The sequence below is a fragment of the Larus michahellis genome, chromosome 5 (genome assembly GCF_964199755.1).
Source record: "Larus michahellis chromosome 5, bLarMic1.1, whole genome shotgun sequence".
Taxonomy (NCBI): Eukaryota; Metazoa; Chordata; class Aves; order Charadriiformes; family Laridae; genus Larus; species Larus michahellis.
This window is the reverse complement of record NC_133900.1, coordinates 23,267,175-23,283,700: the sequence shown is the minus strand read 5'-3', so window position 1 is coordinate 23,283,700 and position 16,526 is coordinate 23,267,175. Positions and strand designations below refer to the sequence as shown.

Genomic DNA, 16,526 nt, shown 5'->3' with positions numbered 1-16,526 from the left:
AAGAAAGGGAACAAGAAAAATGCACAGAGATTGGAAAGAATACCTTTTTCTATATTTTACGTAGAAGAAGTTTTAATTTAGTTCAATGTTTTGAGATATAGTAGCTAAATGCTGTATTAATTTGGAATACATATGTATTTTTATCTTGTACCTAACGTACGTGTATTTTTATAATCAGCTGTAACATAGTGTCTTTCAGTGGCTAAAAATCTCTCTCACAGGATTGAAGTGAAATTTTTCTAATTTGGATGGGCTAGTCAGTAGTAATTTGCATGAGATGATGTATTCTGTTCTTAGAAATTACTATAATTGATATTCTTATGTATTATATTCATATCAGCAATTCATCATTTACTATTTTACAGTAGTTAGGGAGATAGTCTCTGTGAGGTAGAGGAAAGTTCAAACTAAGCTCTGAAAGTGCATGGGGATGGTTTGTTTTGGGGTTTTTTTTTTGCAGTTCATCTGATACCTTAAAAGATTAATTTACCTTGAAAAGAATTATATGGTAGTTCTACAGAATTAGGAGTTCTTGCTGTCCAAGTTAATGACCATATCTATATTTTACAATTTCTTAGACTTCATAGTGTAATGGACACTAATTATTTACTTCATAATAAGTTGTTCTATATAACATGTATATGTAGAACTCAAACTTTCAACTGAAATCTGGTCATTAGAAAGTTTATTGCGGAATGGCATTGTTACCCTAGATCTAGACCTACTGTATTTGTGTGTGTTGCAGTCTTTGTTCTCAAAATCATGGTATTGTGCTTTAATTGAAGTCAGAATCTCTTGCTGCTTCAGGGCTAATAAACTAGCTTGTTACTCTTTAGCTTAGCAGCTTGAGTTTCAATGCGAATAAATGAATTTGTTTTCCCCCTCCAAGTTATCTTCGAAGCAGGATATTAGAGGAACAAAAATAGACACTACCACTACAGGAACAACAAACCAGGGACCAGCACAGACCAATCTCTCGCTTAAGCAAGATAACGTGACAATTAAAGGTCTTCAGGCCAACGTTACTGTACCAAAGGTAACAACGTTTTGTTCAGCTTATTAGTGCCTCACAAATTACCCTTATTTTGCATCCCTATTAGTTCCCCAAAAGCTTAGGTGAAGCTATGTATTTGTGCTAGATAACTAATGTTTTGAACAGGATAGACTGTTTTGGAGCTGCTCAATTTTCTTATGGTAGGCGTGCAAGTTAAATAACAACCACTACAGACAGGGATAACTGACTGCCACATCTTTAAATTATGATTGTACATCTTCTAGGTGTGATGGTTTTATCTTACGTTTTTTCATTTTACTAAGAAGTACAAGACAAGATTGTATCAGAAATTAGTGATATATACTTAATGTAATATGTCTTTCTAAATTTCTTTTCTCTCTGGGGGAATTTTACATATAGGTGAACCTGTGTTTACTACAAGCATCTGTTGATGAATCCCCAGGGGTTTCTTCTGGCAAAACCGTGACTCATGTTTCGTTAGTAGCTTTGTGTTTTGATAGAATTGCTACACAAGTTCGTATGAATAGGTAAGAATAATACATATCACTATTTGTGACTGTTCCTTGTTAAGTTACTGAAAAGACTTACAGTGATGCCAGTTTTTTGCAGTTCAAAGAGTATTTGAACAAGTTGTCATGATTGAGTTAAGCAGTAAAATGTGTCTTCTGTGTTTTATAAATTAACATCTAATTAGAATTACAGTCTCTTTAAGAAGTGGAAGGACCATTCCAGAATAATATTGGAACTTTAGTTTTAACTCTTTATTGCTTATATGTTATGCAGGATAAAATTAAATTTTTCAGTATTTGTCTACCAAATTTATCTTACAAAGAATTCTTTTTAACCCTGCTGTGCCAACGTCACTTAAAATTTGAAACAAAAACAACAAAATGAAACATGTTTATCAGTGATTTGCTTAATATTTTTTTTCTCCCTTATATTCAAAGGGGTATTGTTGAAGAGGCTTCAAACAATGCAGAAACTGGGAGGAATTCTGTCACGTTTGATCGTTACATCCAAACCAGTAAAATGCAGCCCCAGTCTTCTGGCTCACTGAGATCCAATGCTGGAGCGGAAAAAGGAAAAGAAATTGCTGCCAAATTGAACATCCATCGCGTTCATGGACAACTTAGAGGCCTTGATACAACAGGTAAGCCTTTTTTTTAAATTGTGGAAATGTCAGTTTTTGTAGAAGCAAGTGGTTATCGTTGGCCTAGATCTAGTAGGTTATGCATTTTTTTTATCAACACAGATTAAAAGACACTCGAACCTGGAGATTTTGCAAATACTCTAAAAAGAAGTTTAGATAGTTACTCTCAATTACTTTCTGTTATTCTACTAAAGTGCTAGGTTTAAATGTAGGCAGAGGGAAAACTATCAAGATGAACTTCTAAGCAGTTTGTGTGGCAGATGGGTTGCATTGTGAATATTGACATGCTCTGGTAATCTCATTTCAGCTACCATTTTTTGTCACCTGATGCAGGGAATGAATTATGCTTATTTGCTTTTTTACTGCTTTCTAACAATTTCAAGATAAGTATGTGTCTGTTCTACTGGCAATTTCAACGTGACAAGCTGTAGATTTTTAACTATAGCAACTATAAAACTGAAAATGAGATTACTCAGTTGTCTTCCTTCTTGTTTGTGTTAAGGAAATTCCTTCAAGAGATTATGAATTAAATTCAGCTGCTATTACTCCTGAGCCTGGAAAAGCTAACCTGGAAAAGATGACCAAAAGCAGAGGCAGTTTTTGTTAAAACTGATTTAATTTTGATGGAATCTATACCAGTTAGTGCCGTGTTTTACTCTGTCCCATAAAGAACAGGAATCTTTAGAGCATGAGAAAGTGCTCTGTGAAACAAGTATGATAATAAACAAAAAAAACCCCCCAAAACCAATAAAAAAAAAAAAACCACCAAAAAACACTGCTCTGCAAAGATGAATAAGCAAAGAGAATTGGAGGAAAACAAAAGCAACACAAGAACATTAAAATGGTTAACTCCATTTTTACTTAGTTATGGGTGGAATCTTAGCAGCAGTGTCCTGTGTTTAGGTATGCTGCAGACATTGAAGAAGGCCAAGTAATTTTTGAATTCTAACCAAGGAAACACATCATCTTCTATTTAAAGGGTTTGAGGAATGTCTTTCTAGAGCTTTTAGCATTTCATGTGTACTTCAAAAGTGATTGCAGTTATGAATTGGAGGAAGAGAAGGGATGTAAATTGACTCAGTGTAGTTCTTTTCCTCAGGTATTTGACATTTAGCTCTGTGTGTGCCTTAATAGGCAATAGGTATAAAATTATTTAAAACGGTCCTTCCGAAATGTCACTAGAAGAAAGGTTTTATATTTAAGCTACATCCTAACATCAAAGAAATCGAAGTGGTGTAGTACCCTCCTGGATCTTAGACAGCAAAGATCATAATGAATTAAAAACCGGTTGAGCCTGAATTTCCTTAGGAATCAGTGAGACTTAGTGCGTTACATCCTCTCAACACAGACATAGATGTGCTTTCAACCCAGCAGCAGTCTTTGAATTAAAATTAGAACTTTATTTCTAAATATCATTCTAGCATGCTATAGTTTATACCAAATGCATTTCTACTAAAACGTGTCCAAGACCACTGTCGGTTTCACTGTCATTTGTTGCCTTTAAACTGTAGGTGTTTATAGGAATGGGTTTTTTTGTGAAGTAATTTCAGGTCAATTGCCAGTTTCAGATAAAAATCTTGAAGAGCTTGTTTGTACACATGCCCTTTGGAACCATGACTCTACAAAAAGACGAAAAAGGCAGACTTGTTATAATTGGGAATGTTTCAAAGCTTTAACTTTGTGTTGCTTGGTCCCTGTGTTTCTGAACTTAAAAATTACCCTGCCCATATTAACCGTACCAGGAGTAAGGTTTTTAGTCTTTATAAACTATGATGCTTTTTTTTTCTTGCTCATACTTAGATTATTTTTTTATCTTTCTTTCTTTCCACACCACCCCCCCCACATTTGAAGAATGCTACAAGGGGCAACACTCCCAAAACACTGTAGACTTCAGAGAGCTATTTGAAGATGTAAAGGTTTTTTTTTTTCATTTTGTAATGAAGTGGTAAATATGTTTGCTTTCACAGATATTGGAACTTGTGCAATAACAGCTATTCCTTTTGGGAAATCAAAAGTTCTTTTTACTTTAGAAGAGTTGGATGAGTTTGCTTTTGTGGATGAAACAGATCAACAAGCTGTTCCAGATGTAACTCGAATTGGTCCTAGTCAAGAGAAGTGGGGTTGGATAATGTTCGAATGTGGAATTGAAAATTTAACTATAAAAGGTAAGGTTTTATGTAGGCTTTATATTATTTTGTTTTATGAAACGGCTAACGATTCTGTTGTTAGGTCTTCTAGTTTAGCAATCGTGATTAGAAATTGGTGATACTAAATAGTACACGTTTATCATAAATAAATTATATCACATAGTAGATTGTACAGTAAAGGAACTTTTACTAATCAATCCCACTTATAACAATATATGAAATAACTGTATATAAACCAGTTTCAGCAGTTTCTGAACTTAAAGTGAAGGTAGAAATTGATGCTTTCACTGATCACTTAAATGATCTTGCACTCGTACTCACAGTATGTGTCTGCGTATAGGGCCAGAGTTTTGCTTTGGGGGGATAAAGCTAGCTTGAAAAAGGAGAAAAAAAAAGAAAAAAACAACAACCCAACAGCATATGTGTATTTTCTGTCATCCGAGTTAATCTTTTCAGGGAATAGTTTAAAAACAGTCTTCATGTGAGTACTCTTCGTCTACTTGAAACAAACTATCAGAAGCTCTACAACTAGCTGTTAAAATTGTTGTATAAAAATTGTGGTTATAAATTGTTGTGTAAAACAGTAATGCATCTTGTTTAACCAAAATCATATGTATTTCTCCTCTTAAGTGCAAATCATTTCAATGGGACATATAGAAGTTTATGCACAGCAAGCATTTACAGTCTTGGTGTTTATTCTTTTATAGGGGGAAGACAGTCTGGAGCAGTGTTGTATAATACGTTTGGAGTCATGGGTAAATCAAGAGATGCAGAGAGAGGTGGACTGCTTGCATCAAATAACTCTTCAGATTCTCCAACTGGTAGTGGTTACAATACTGATGTGTCTGATGATAACCTTCCTTGTGATAGAATAAGCCCCTCTTCAGATATTAATGGAAATTCAGTTTCAGATGAGCAGGTATGTACATACTATGTAGAAATGATTGATGTTGGGTTGGGTTTTTTTGACAGATGTCGTCTTGTGCCAACTGAATTCATACTGTCTGCTTGCACGCTGAACTTCCAGCTTTTTGCAAGGTCTCTTGGTGTTGTCCTGGGAGAGTTGATGGACAGCATTAGTTTATTTTTCTTTGCCTAAATGCATATGAAGCTATTTCTTATGAACTGCACGCAGTATGGTATATTGTTGCCTTTCAGTGTAATCATTTTGGAAAACAATTTCACTTTTGACTTTGTGTTTCCTTTTTTAAGGACGAAGGGGTTGAATCTGATGATCTGAAAAAAGATATACCCTTGATGCCTCCTCCCCCTGACTCTTGCAGCATGAAGTTAACAATCAAAGAAATTTGGTTTAGTTTTGCAGCCCCTACCAATGTGCGCTCTCCAGCCCATATATTTTCAAGGTAAAATTATACCTGATATAAAAGAAAGAAAATTACAGTTCTGCTTTGTTAAATTGCAGTTGTATTTAGTCAAGTCTGAATGTAATTTCAATAATTTTTGAAGCTTCTCTGGAAATTAAAATTTTGGATTTTACGTATATCACAGTAACCCTTGCTTCAAGTTTTTATTCTTGTCATTTATATGGAAGTGTTGCTAGAAAACTTCAAAGAAGGAAAGATATAAAAAAACCCAACAAACAACAACAACAAAAAAACCCAAAACCAAAAAAGACCTTCGAGTGAGACTGAAATGCATGAAGGAGAAAGGCAGGGAAGGGTATTTGTTTTAAGTAGGCAGATGTTAGAGAAGAGAACCACTCAGTGCTTTTGGTATTCGACCTGATGCTTAACCCGTGATCTTACTGCCATGCCACTACAAAGTTCAAGATAAAACTTTCTAAGATAGTTTTTCATATTGTGTTTGTAGAACAAGCCAAATATTCCTATCTGTCAGTAGTTTAAGCTTAGTCCAGAGCTACAAATTAGAAAATACTCTCTGTGGTTTTCCTAATATTCTTACTTCAGCCCTTCGGCAAAAGTCCCTTCATGACGTATTGTGTAACAGTTAATGTGGGATTCAGTCACTGATGAGAATTTCAAACTGTATGATTTCTGTAGGGAATACAAATGGGAAAAGGAGGGGATAGAGGTAGCAAGAGTGGATGCAATCATGAGTGTGTGAGCCAGTAAAACAAAACCTGCCTTAGGTACTTCTTGTCACGTTTCTTTTTCTTGGCAATAAGTCTGTGTTTGTTACTTTTAATATGGTTCTGTCGTATTCCACCTATTCAGATGTCATTCATAACAGCATTAGAAAATCTTACTAATTGCTGCTGCTGAATGCAAATATCCAATTCTTTTTATTTTTCACAATAGGCAGCTGAACCTCCTGAGTACTGCAACACCTGCCGTTGGTGCTTGGCTTGTTCCCATTGATCAAGTGAAATCATCATTAAATAAACTAGAAACTGAAGGAACCCTGCGAATCTGTGCTGTTATGGGTTGCATTATGACAGAAGCTTTAGAGGTAAATGACCTTTATAAAACCAATAGACATATTAGAACAGAGCAGTGTAATATGTAATATATAGTTGTTTGGGAGTCTGGATGTTTTCGCTGACAAACTTATAGCACCTCTTATGAGCCTTTACTTCCAGAATAGGTCACAAGAACTCCCGATCTGTGCTTTTTATACACAATCTAAATTTCAGTGGAAAAAAAATTCAGCTGTTACTAGTGAGGAAGTCTTGCTTGTCTTACAGGAGTGCATCTCCAGGTAAAATAAATGGAGATTCTGCCTTTTGAAAGGGAAGAGTAAGAAATATGGCTGTAATGTCTGGCATATTTTATGAAATATGAAAGCGTGTTCAATTATGACATATCCAGGGTATCTTTTGGGAGAAAATGTGAATTTCTGTGCTCCTGCAGTGTATTCAATCATTGTGTTTATTGGACCCAACTGTTAGAGGAAGGGAGGACAAGCATAGTGAGGGTGAAACATTCTATCAAGAAACACAAAATAGACAAATTTGTTGTTAAAAACTAGGATTGGTAGAGCTTTTATGACAAATTGGGTGTCACTGATTTGCCAAGGAGCTTGCTTTCTTATGTGCAGGCAGTTTTCTGTTATTCGTTTACTTAGCACCATCTAGTGGGAAGTCTTTGAGGTGATACCCATTATTGAGATACTGCCTTGCATTGAAGACTGAGCTTAGCATCAGGCTGCTTTTCCGATGTACTCAAAAATCATCCTTTCCAGCAGTCTTTTGTTGCTGCCTCCCTTCCTGTTTGTTTTCCTACCTTTTTTTTCTAGCATTAAACCAAATTAGAATAAAAAAGCGCCAGGATTTTCTATAACTAGGAATAAACAATTTCTTTAAAAAATCTCAGTTAGCTGTGCATATATGTCTATTAGTCCAGAGGTAACTTTACAAAGTTTATGATTTGAATCCAGCCTTCTGTTCTATTGCTTTGTATAAACAAAAAAGGATCAAGTATGGTTTCTCACATACCACTGTTTAAAATAAGGTGGGTATCCATGTGGCAAATCGTTATTGCAGAAGTTCAAAATGAGGTTAGGAGTTTGTGATATCCTGGGTGAAATCTTGTAGTTCACGCAGGTGTTCTGTTTGCAAGCATGTTCACATGTGAAAAATTGTTACATTTTAATCTAGAATAAAAGTGTGCACTTTCCTCTGAGAAGCAAGTACAACAGGCTTACCAAAGTGGCTCGTTTCTTGCAAGAAAATCCTTCTTGTTTACTGTGTAATATATTGCACCATTACCTTCATCAAGCAAATTACTCCGTCATTGAGGATGCCACCATGGTGAGTTACCCTGTAAAAATGGAAATACCCCAGTGTGTCAGTTTCAAATGTACCAATTCTAATGTCTTAAATTAGGTGACAATTTAAGGAAAGTTAACAAAAAAGAAGATATGACCCAAACTCGTATGTATCTCTAAATTGATAAGTGGGTATGGCTTCTCTCATTTAATTTTCTTTCGGATCTGCTGGTTTTGTTGTGGCCTGTGTATATGCATGATTTTTATTGGGCTCTTCTATTAGTGAATACATGAGAAATCATAAACCAAAAAGGCATGTCTTTAGAATTGTTAATGGCATTTGTATCAGAATTTGTTTTTCTTAAAGATAACAGCAAAGTAGTAAAAATTTGCATCTGTAGTTTTAAAATTGAATAAATATCAGTTATTAAGGCAAGCGCATGCACTGATTAGCTTATTCAGAATTCTCTCCTTCAGAACTAGTTTTCCTGTCTCTTAGAAATACTTGGATAATGCAGACAGTTGTAAGGAAAGAGCTGGAATTGTAGAAACTTTAAGGCTTAAGACTCTAATAATTTTCTTGGTGGCTTTAGAATGTAAATGTCTGGATTGTAGTGATAAATAATTGTTTGAACAAACATATTAGGCATAAGGAGGAGTGTTTGTTCCTGATTTTGTGTCATTTTCATAATCCAATTCCACGGCTGTCAGATTTAAATACTATGTTTTTCAACATATTCAGCTGAGAGATTCAGTGATCAGAAGTAGCACAATTTGTGGCAAAAATAGCACTGTTTGTGGTTAAAATAAGAAGCTTTTTTTCCTTCAGCACAATTCAGTGATGTAATCAAAACAATCCCTATTTCTTGCCTCAAATTTATGTTTTTAAAATAGTGCTTACCAACAACAGGGAAAAAAACCTTATCTTTTTAATTTCAGTTCTGTTTTTACAGTCAATGTAGTGCTGTTGTGAATTTTAGTCTGTAGTTCAGAGCCTTATAATTGCTTAAGTACTTTTAGTTTTGTATTTACCAAACCAATTTCTTGTTGTTTATTTTTGACCCCTTGGGCTATAGCCTGAGTTCATATAGATGAATGTATTTGATGTGTCCAATGAAACTATAATTTTTATCTGTTAGCACTATGGCTTCTTATATCTGAAAGAACGTTGTGCGGTGCCAGCTTTTGTTTCTGTCATAACCCTCTTGAGCACAAAGATTTAAGGGAGTTCTGTCTTTTTTGTTTCCCCAATTTACTTTAAAATGCTGTGATAGCCATTTTTAATTTTTTTATTTTTTTTCTTTTTAAGAGTGATGGCCTTCCTGCATTAGTAACCTTAAAGAAAGGTCTCGTTGCCTTAGCAAGGCAGTGGATGAAGTTCATTGTGGTGACACCAGCCTTCAAAGGAGTGAGCTTACACAGACCAGCTCAGCCAGTGAAATTCCAGGCAAATGCCTGCCATGAGCATGAGGATGGACTTGGATTAGACAACGGAGGGGGCCTTCAGAGTGACACAAGTGCAGATGGAGCAGAGTTTGAATTTGATGCAGGTATTTTTGTGTTCTTCCGTCTCCATAAAAATTCATAGGGAGGAGTAGCTCCTCTCAGAGAGCATTTGTATCTTCTTTAGTTTTATGCTTGGGTACATGATATTCTTTTTTTAGAATCATCTAGCTACTTTTTTAGAATCATTTTAATTTTGAAGCTGCTGCTGACAATTATAATAGTATTATTACTTGTTTGGGGAAAAACAAAACAGAAGGCTTCTCTTTCTTCACATGCTTTATCTTGTTATTTACTGTACACAATACATCAACTTAATTATTTGCTAGCTTGGAATTAGTATTTTGTTGTGCAGCTTCTGACCTTAGTTAAGAATTGCAACATGCAATTCGATGAAGTCTCACAGGGATAGCTTCCAACCTGCCTCCTTACTTGTTCTTTGTGAAGACTTTTTTTTCCCCCCTCATTTTTACTATTTTATATGTGGTAGATTTCTGTTGCTTACACATTGCCAATCTAAGATAAGCTTAAGATAAGATAAGATATAGAGCTGATTTAAGTAAGAACCACAGAAAGCAAGGACATAAATACGTGTTGTTGGAGCACTCTTTTTTGCTGTCTTGAGTTGACTTACTTGTTTTATGTTTGTAGCATCTATGTACAGTGCTACTGTTCTCAGGAATGCAATGTTTATGATTTTTTCTCAAGTAACAATTACCTAACATCGAGGACAAAATAATTTTAAAAAAATCAGGAGGAGAAACCGCTTTTGGTTAAAAGCGAGACAGCAGTTACCAGCTTAAAGAAAGCAAAAGCAAAGATGTTTGTGTGTGAAACTTGTATGTAATTGTCAGTATGATTGAAATTTTTGCCCCTTCTCTAAAATATCCTCTTTGGTTGAGCAGAAATAGGCTATTAGAACCAGTGAAGTATTTTAATTTTTTGCCCTGTGTGTATTACTCTGTTTTTCACCAAGAATTTTGGAAGTGGCAGTTTTGCTGCCTTCTATACCTTTACCTATAGATGTAATTCATGCAAATGTAAGCATCTTTATTCAAAAAATGATCAGCCATGCCAGAGTCAGCAAAAGAAAGTGAAATTTGGCAACTTTCTTTTGGATCTGTAGTACAGAGCAACAGTTGTGTGACATTAGAAGGACAAAAAGATTTTTACTTCGTTTATTAAACAAAATCCAGTCAGGCTGTGTCTGAGGTTTTCTTATTTGTCTTAAAATCCCCTTGAATTACCAAAGCAGCTGTGTGTAGGTGTGTGTCAGAATTTGCAAGTTCATGACTACTTGTCAATAAATGGACCTAATAATAGATAATCTTGTTTCCCCATATATATAAAAATGAGAAAAATTATTTGCTTGGTTCCAGCTACCGTCAGCGAGCATACGATGCTGTTAGAAGGAACGGCTAATCGCCCTCCTCCTGCTGGTGGCTCTTCTGGGCCTGTAACTGGTGCTGAGATCATGAGGAAATTATCCAAGACTCACACTCACAGTGATTCTGTTCTGAAAATAAAGGTCAGTTTCTAGTGCCATGCATGAGGGGAAGGTGGTTTGTAGCTGGCCTGTTTAGAAGCAGTTCTGAAGGCTGCAGATGAATAAATACTTGTCTAAAAAGTAACTAACTGTAACACATGGAAGGTATGTTCCTTACCTCATAAAAGTGATGCTTGATCAGTTGGCCTATATTCTACATCTGTTCTTTATTGTTTTTCTTGCCTGTTAACTTCAGAGCCAGGCTTAAAAACAATGTATCTGTGCATCATTTAAGGATGTGCATTAACTTTTTGACTTCTCATCTATTTATGCAGAAATGAAGACTTAACTATCATTATACAAAATCTAAGGTTGACAAAGATCTCAAATAACTTGTAAAATTAGTGTGTTTTTTTCATTCCACAAGCTGTTCAGAAAACTGCAAGATTTCATTTTTATCTCTACTTTCTGAACAGAAAGAATATGTGAATGTTTGTGGGTTGGTTCATTGGTTTGGTTTTGGTTTTCTTTTTTAAGTAGTTTGTTGTCTTCTGTATGTATGTTAGATAGCTTGGTGGTTTGTACTGATTCCTTTTCAGCTGTGGTTTTTCACAGAATGATTGAGATTGAAAGGGACCTCTGTAGGTCATCTTGTCCAAGATGGCCAGGTGGTCTGCTCAAGCAGGGCCACCTAGAGCCAATTGCCCAGGGTTATGTCCATATAGCTGTTTAATATCTCCAAGGATGGAGACTCCATAACCTGTGCCAGTGCTCAGACACTCACAATAAAAAAGTGTTTCCTGATGTTCAGGAGGAAACTCCTGTGTTTCGGTTTGTGCCCGTTGCCTCTTGTCCTGTCACTGGGCACCACTGAGAAGGGCTCATTGTCCTTGCATCCTCCCTTCAGGTATTTGCATATATTAAAAAGATCCCCCCTGGGCCTTCTCTTCCCTAGGCTGAACAGTTTCAGCTCGCTCAACCTTTCCTCATATGAGAGATGCTCTGGTCCCTTAATCATCATAGTGGCCCTTCATTAGCCTCTCTCCAGTATTTCTCTCTTGTACTGGGGAGCCCGTAACTGGACACAATACTCCAGGTGTGGTCTCACCAGTGCTGAGCAGGGAGGTGGGATCACAGCTGCTGTTCTTCACCTTGCCCAGAGCCTGCGCTTACTGTTATACTAGGGTTGGAAGGAATATGGTCTTCAGATGAAGACCAAATACAAATGAGGCTTATGCTTGGTGGTATACGCTGTTCCTTCTGCAAACTTGCTTTAAGTGAATTCTATACATCTGCAGTTCTATTTTTTGCTTGTTTTGCTTTTCAAACTGTTTTTACATGTAAAATTATTTTAATACTTGAGAATTCAGTAGCGATATCAATTCAATTGATACCTATATGGTGGATAACCTGCTCCAAATGAAGTGCTGCTTGTCCAAAAGTTTGCAGGAATGGGAATTTTGTAGTTGTTGTGTTCTGATCCCATATACAGCCCAAAAGTCACTTCCTTTTTGCAGTTTACCCAGTACTTCATTAGTTTCTTTGTTTTCTCCACAAGGGTATACATCCGTATCATTCCTTAAGTTACACTAGTGGAGATACAGCTACAGATTCACCAGTGCACGTTGGCCGTTCTGGAATGGCAGTCAAAGAAAGTCCAAGAAAAGAGAGTCTGCTCAGCTATCTTACTGGGAGTTTTCCTAGCCTGCATAATCTTTTGGAAGGGACTCCTCAAAGAAGTACAACTGCAGTTAAAAGTAGTTCTTTAACGAGAACAGGTATGATGTAGCATAAGTAAGTTAAAGGGAGGGGAAGGGAGAATTGGTGTCATTTTAATAATTTAGAAAAGGTACTATATTTTCACTATGAGTTATTTCTCTTTAAGATCTCACCTCCCCTCTCCCTGTACCCCAATAGGGAATCATAGTTTTTAATAGCAGTTCCTAGACATTGCTGCACCATACCATTTCCTAGCAGCAAATACATCAGGCTGGGAAAAGAAATGACAACTAACAAAATAAACAAAATATTTTCCTTTTACCTAGCCTTACTACTTTCTGAGTGTAATACATAATTACTTAAGTGAGTCTTTTTGAATGAATAAGGAAATGAAGTGATCATTCTGCATTTGTCATTTTTTCTTCACCTTGTAAGTAGCTCAAAAAGTGGACTAAAAGTCATGTTCTAATAACTTACTTTGTGTATAATAATTTGCAGATTTTTAGTAACGGTCTTTGAACAAATGAACCCATTTGTCTGTAGAAGTTTGAAACACATACACTGAAATTTTTATGTTCTATATTATTGTTCAGAGTGCATTGTTATATAAAGACAAACAGTGAAGCTTGATACTGCATTTTCTCTAAAACCTCTCTCCTTTGCTGTCAGGGAATGAAATATTATTCCGAAAAAAAGGTATTTTGGTTTCTTAATGACTCTTTTGCTCTAATTAACGGTAGAGATGAACAAACGCAAGGATGCTTGTAGTGCAGCATCCATTAGTATCATAGTGTAACTTCCGTGGTAGTATCTGTAGTGCTGCTAGACATGTAATTTACTGGAATAAACCTTGAGGATTAGGCTTACTTTTATAGTAAATAGGTTTTGTCAGTAAAGTCATGCTGCGTTCCTGGTTTTTGCTGACTTTGATGCAACAAATGCTAAAGCTTCTGATTTATCTGTATAGGAAATACTGTGGCCACAGACATGTTGTCTGAACATCCTTTGCTCTCTGAACCATCTTCTGTGAGTTTCTATAACTGGATGTCCAATGCCGTGGGCAACAGAGGAAGTGTAGTACAAGAAAGTCCGGCCACCAAATCTGGACACAATAGTCTTCCAACAGGTATTGCTAATTACAGCTGAATTTAAGAGATTATTCTGGGTTGGCTGTTCCTGTGTTTACTACATTCTTTCTGAAAGTAACTGAGCAAGTGACTTGAGTTCAACAGACATAAATACTACTTGTGGGGCTTCTCAGCAAACTGGAAAATGAACAAATGTGATTTAAGCAAAACTATTGTTTTATTTCCCTCACCCTGCCTCCAAAAATTTAGCTTTTTTTACATTTGGAACTGTGAATGTAGCTTCCAAAACCATGTGTAGCTGCAAAAACCTAAGCCATGAAATTATGCTTAGTTGCAGAGTTCCTTGGATTTTGTTAGTTACTTTTAGTCTAATTTGCATATGCTGTTTTTGTAATGAAGGTTTTGTACATTGGAGTCCTTGCTCTTTCTTAGTTCAATTTTGAGACTAAACATAAGCATCTCTTTTGAGAGTAACCACCTTCTTCAGCAATGGGTCAACTGGTATAAGGGAATGGAGAAAAGAAAATATACTTTACTGAAAGTCTTAAGTGTATTAAAGAAACAGATCTGTAACAACTTCTTGCACCTTATTTATTATTCTTGTAAGCCTCATCATTCATAATCCTCAAATGTGTGTATCTTAATTTTCATTTTCACTACCACTTAATTTGAATTTTTCTTCTGTTAATAGTCTTTCAACGGTAATATATTAATACTGGGCAACAACAAGTTGTTTTAATTTGTTTTTAATATTGAACAAATAGTCTGATGCTACAAAACATCTTTGTGCTGTACATACTTCTTAACTGGCATGGCTCCTCTGTAAACTGGAATGCGTTTCTCTGCAGAAAGATTCATAGGGTAGAAGTATAGCTTTCAGTTGTTTTTGTTTTCGTCAAAAAAAGCTGTATTTTTTCCTCCTGAAACTATAACAGTTTGTTCACAAGCTCATGTTCCTGAAATTGAGACTTAGTGATTTTTAACTCAGATGCAGATTTATCCAAACCATTTTTGTGTGGAGGTGTGTAGTCGTGGCTCTCTGCTAAGTGCTGTAAGTTTGAGTTTTGAAGAATCAGGATTAATTTACATTGGCAGAGCAACTCTGTCTCATGGAGGTTGACTCCAGTCCAGACTCCAGCTGCAGGCGATTCAGCATCGCTCTGCCCTTGTGCTGCCAGTCTGAGCGTTCGCGAATAGAGCAACCACAGGGAAGAGGCTGTTTATAGTCATTTTTATGAAAAGCGTATTCGGCTAGACACTAATTTAAAGAGATCTAATTAGTGGATCTTGCATTGGGACTAATAAAACCTAGACATTTATAGCACATTAAAAGCAAGTATCTGCAACATTGGATAATGTTTCGTTTTGTTGACAGTATAGGCTACTAGGACCCTATGGAATGCAATACAGACAAAAGGCCTTGGGAAGGTGGGCAAAAAGAAGGAAATTTTTTGTGCTTTCTAAATATGAGTTGGATTGTCTCTGTTTCAGCAATATTAGGCAGTTTCTTTATCCTGAATTCCACTTTTGTGAACTTATAGACCTGTCTAGGGCTCTGACTGTCTATGTGTATGGCATGTGTTTCTGTATAATTAATCTTGCTGAATTACTAGAGTTGGTTATTAAAATTTGCTGTGGTGTTAGTGTTCCATGGGTATTTATTTTTCAGGTGTGGCGCCCAATCTTCCTACAATACCCTCTGCTTCAGACTTCAACACAGTTTTGTCTAGCGACCAAAACACCTTGGATGGCACGCACTCGCAGCACAGCACCAGCCAGGATGACATTGCTGGTGTCGAAGAGGGTAACCAGGGGTTTCCTGCAGTCCAGCTAGCAGATGCACAGGTAGGGGTGGTTTGCTGATGTATTTTGGAGTTCTGTAGGGGGGAAAAAACAGTTATTACATTAAAAAAATAATGATATTACAACAATGAAGATCTTATCCTAGTTTTGTACATGTTTCTTATGCATTCCTATGCAAAGACGAAAGGCTCAAGAAACCTCCGAGGTGTCCCATAACAAACTTTATGAATGGTGATTAATAGAGCATTGCTTTAGAACTTCAAAGAACATACTGGAGCATTTATGAGAGTAGCCTAGTTCTCCAGAGTACTTTTTACTGGGGGGAACATGCAGAAACATTTCTCCCGTAGCTAAGCGTTCAGTGCTAGCTTGCTGTGTCGTCTATCTTTTCACTCAAAAAGTCCATAAAGTGTCTTCTTTTTATTCCCCTTCTTTTCTGTTTTACAGCACTGTCAATAAAGCTTGAAAACATTCTATATTATGTAGCTGACATTTGTAAATATTGTAGATCAACAAATGAGGGAGCAAGAATAAAGGAATAATCTAGACAAAAAGTAGTAAATCAGTGGGTTTTGTTTTGTAGGTCGTTTTCAAACCTCTTCTAAGTTACACGGGAATTCAGTCTCAGGATGCAATGCCTCTCTGCTACAGAATGTACTTCGGAGAGTACCTTTCATTCTCAGGAACTTTGGACTGTCTAAGAGCAGATATTGTTGATTCAGACACAGCAAAGGAAAGAAAAAGCAAACGAGCTCGAAGGTGTGTTTGGAGGTGTTTGAAAAATATGTATATCGGTTAAAGAACAGAAATAAGGTTTTTCATGTGAAGACATAGAATTCCAAAGCACTTCCATAGGATAAGGAGTGGTCTTTTATTCTTTCAATCTTATCTGTTTTCTCTTCCTGTTAGAATATTTTTATTTTTTTTT

At 36.1% G+C, this 16,526-nt stretch overlaps 1 protein-coding gene across 15 annotated transcripts in view; it reads left to right on the top strand.

Annotated features, from left to right (window-relative positions):
* Window positions 1-16,526, top strand: part of BLTP1 (bridge-like lipid transfer protein family member 1) — a 114,511-nt gene that overhangs the window by 52,352 nt on the left and 45,633 nt on the right. For 14 of the 15 annotated variants that reach the window (XM_074589120.1, XM_074589130.1, XM_074589128.1 and 11 more), the window contains exons 32-45: window positions 890-1,036; window positions 1,415-1,542; window positions 1,963-2,165; window positions 4,133-4,330; window positions 5,020-5,231; window positions 5,525-5,676; window positions 6,592-6,742; window positions 7,890-8,042; window positions 9,309-9,549; window positions 10,882-11,030; window positions 12,547-12,766; window positions 13,675-13,833; window positions 15,465-15,640; window positions 16,182-16,357. In XM_074589120.1, coding sequence (XP_074445221.1) covers window positions 890-1,036; window positions 1,415-1,542; window positions 1,963-2,165; window positions 4,133-4,330; window positions 5,020-5,231; window positions 5,525-5,676; window positions 6,592-6,742; window positions 7,890-8,042; window positions 9,309-9,549; window positions 10,882-11,030; window positions 12,547-12,766; window positions 13,675-13,833; window positions 15,465-15,640; window positions 16,182-16,357 — 2,465 coding nt within the window. The remainder of the gene's footprint in view (window positions 1-889; window positions 1,037-1,414; window positions 1,543-1,962; window positions 2,166-4,132; window positions 4,331-5,019; window positions 5,232-5,524; window positions 5,677-6,591; window positions 6,743-7,889; window positions 8,043-9,308; window positions 9,550-10,881; window positions 11,031-12,546; window positions 12,767-13,674; window positions 13,834-15,464; window positions 15,641-16,181; window positions 16,358-16,526) is intronic. The other variant, XM_074589119.1, reaches the window with a different exon arrangement.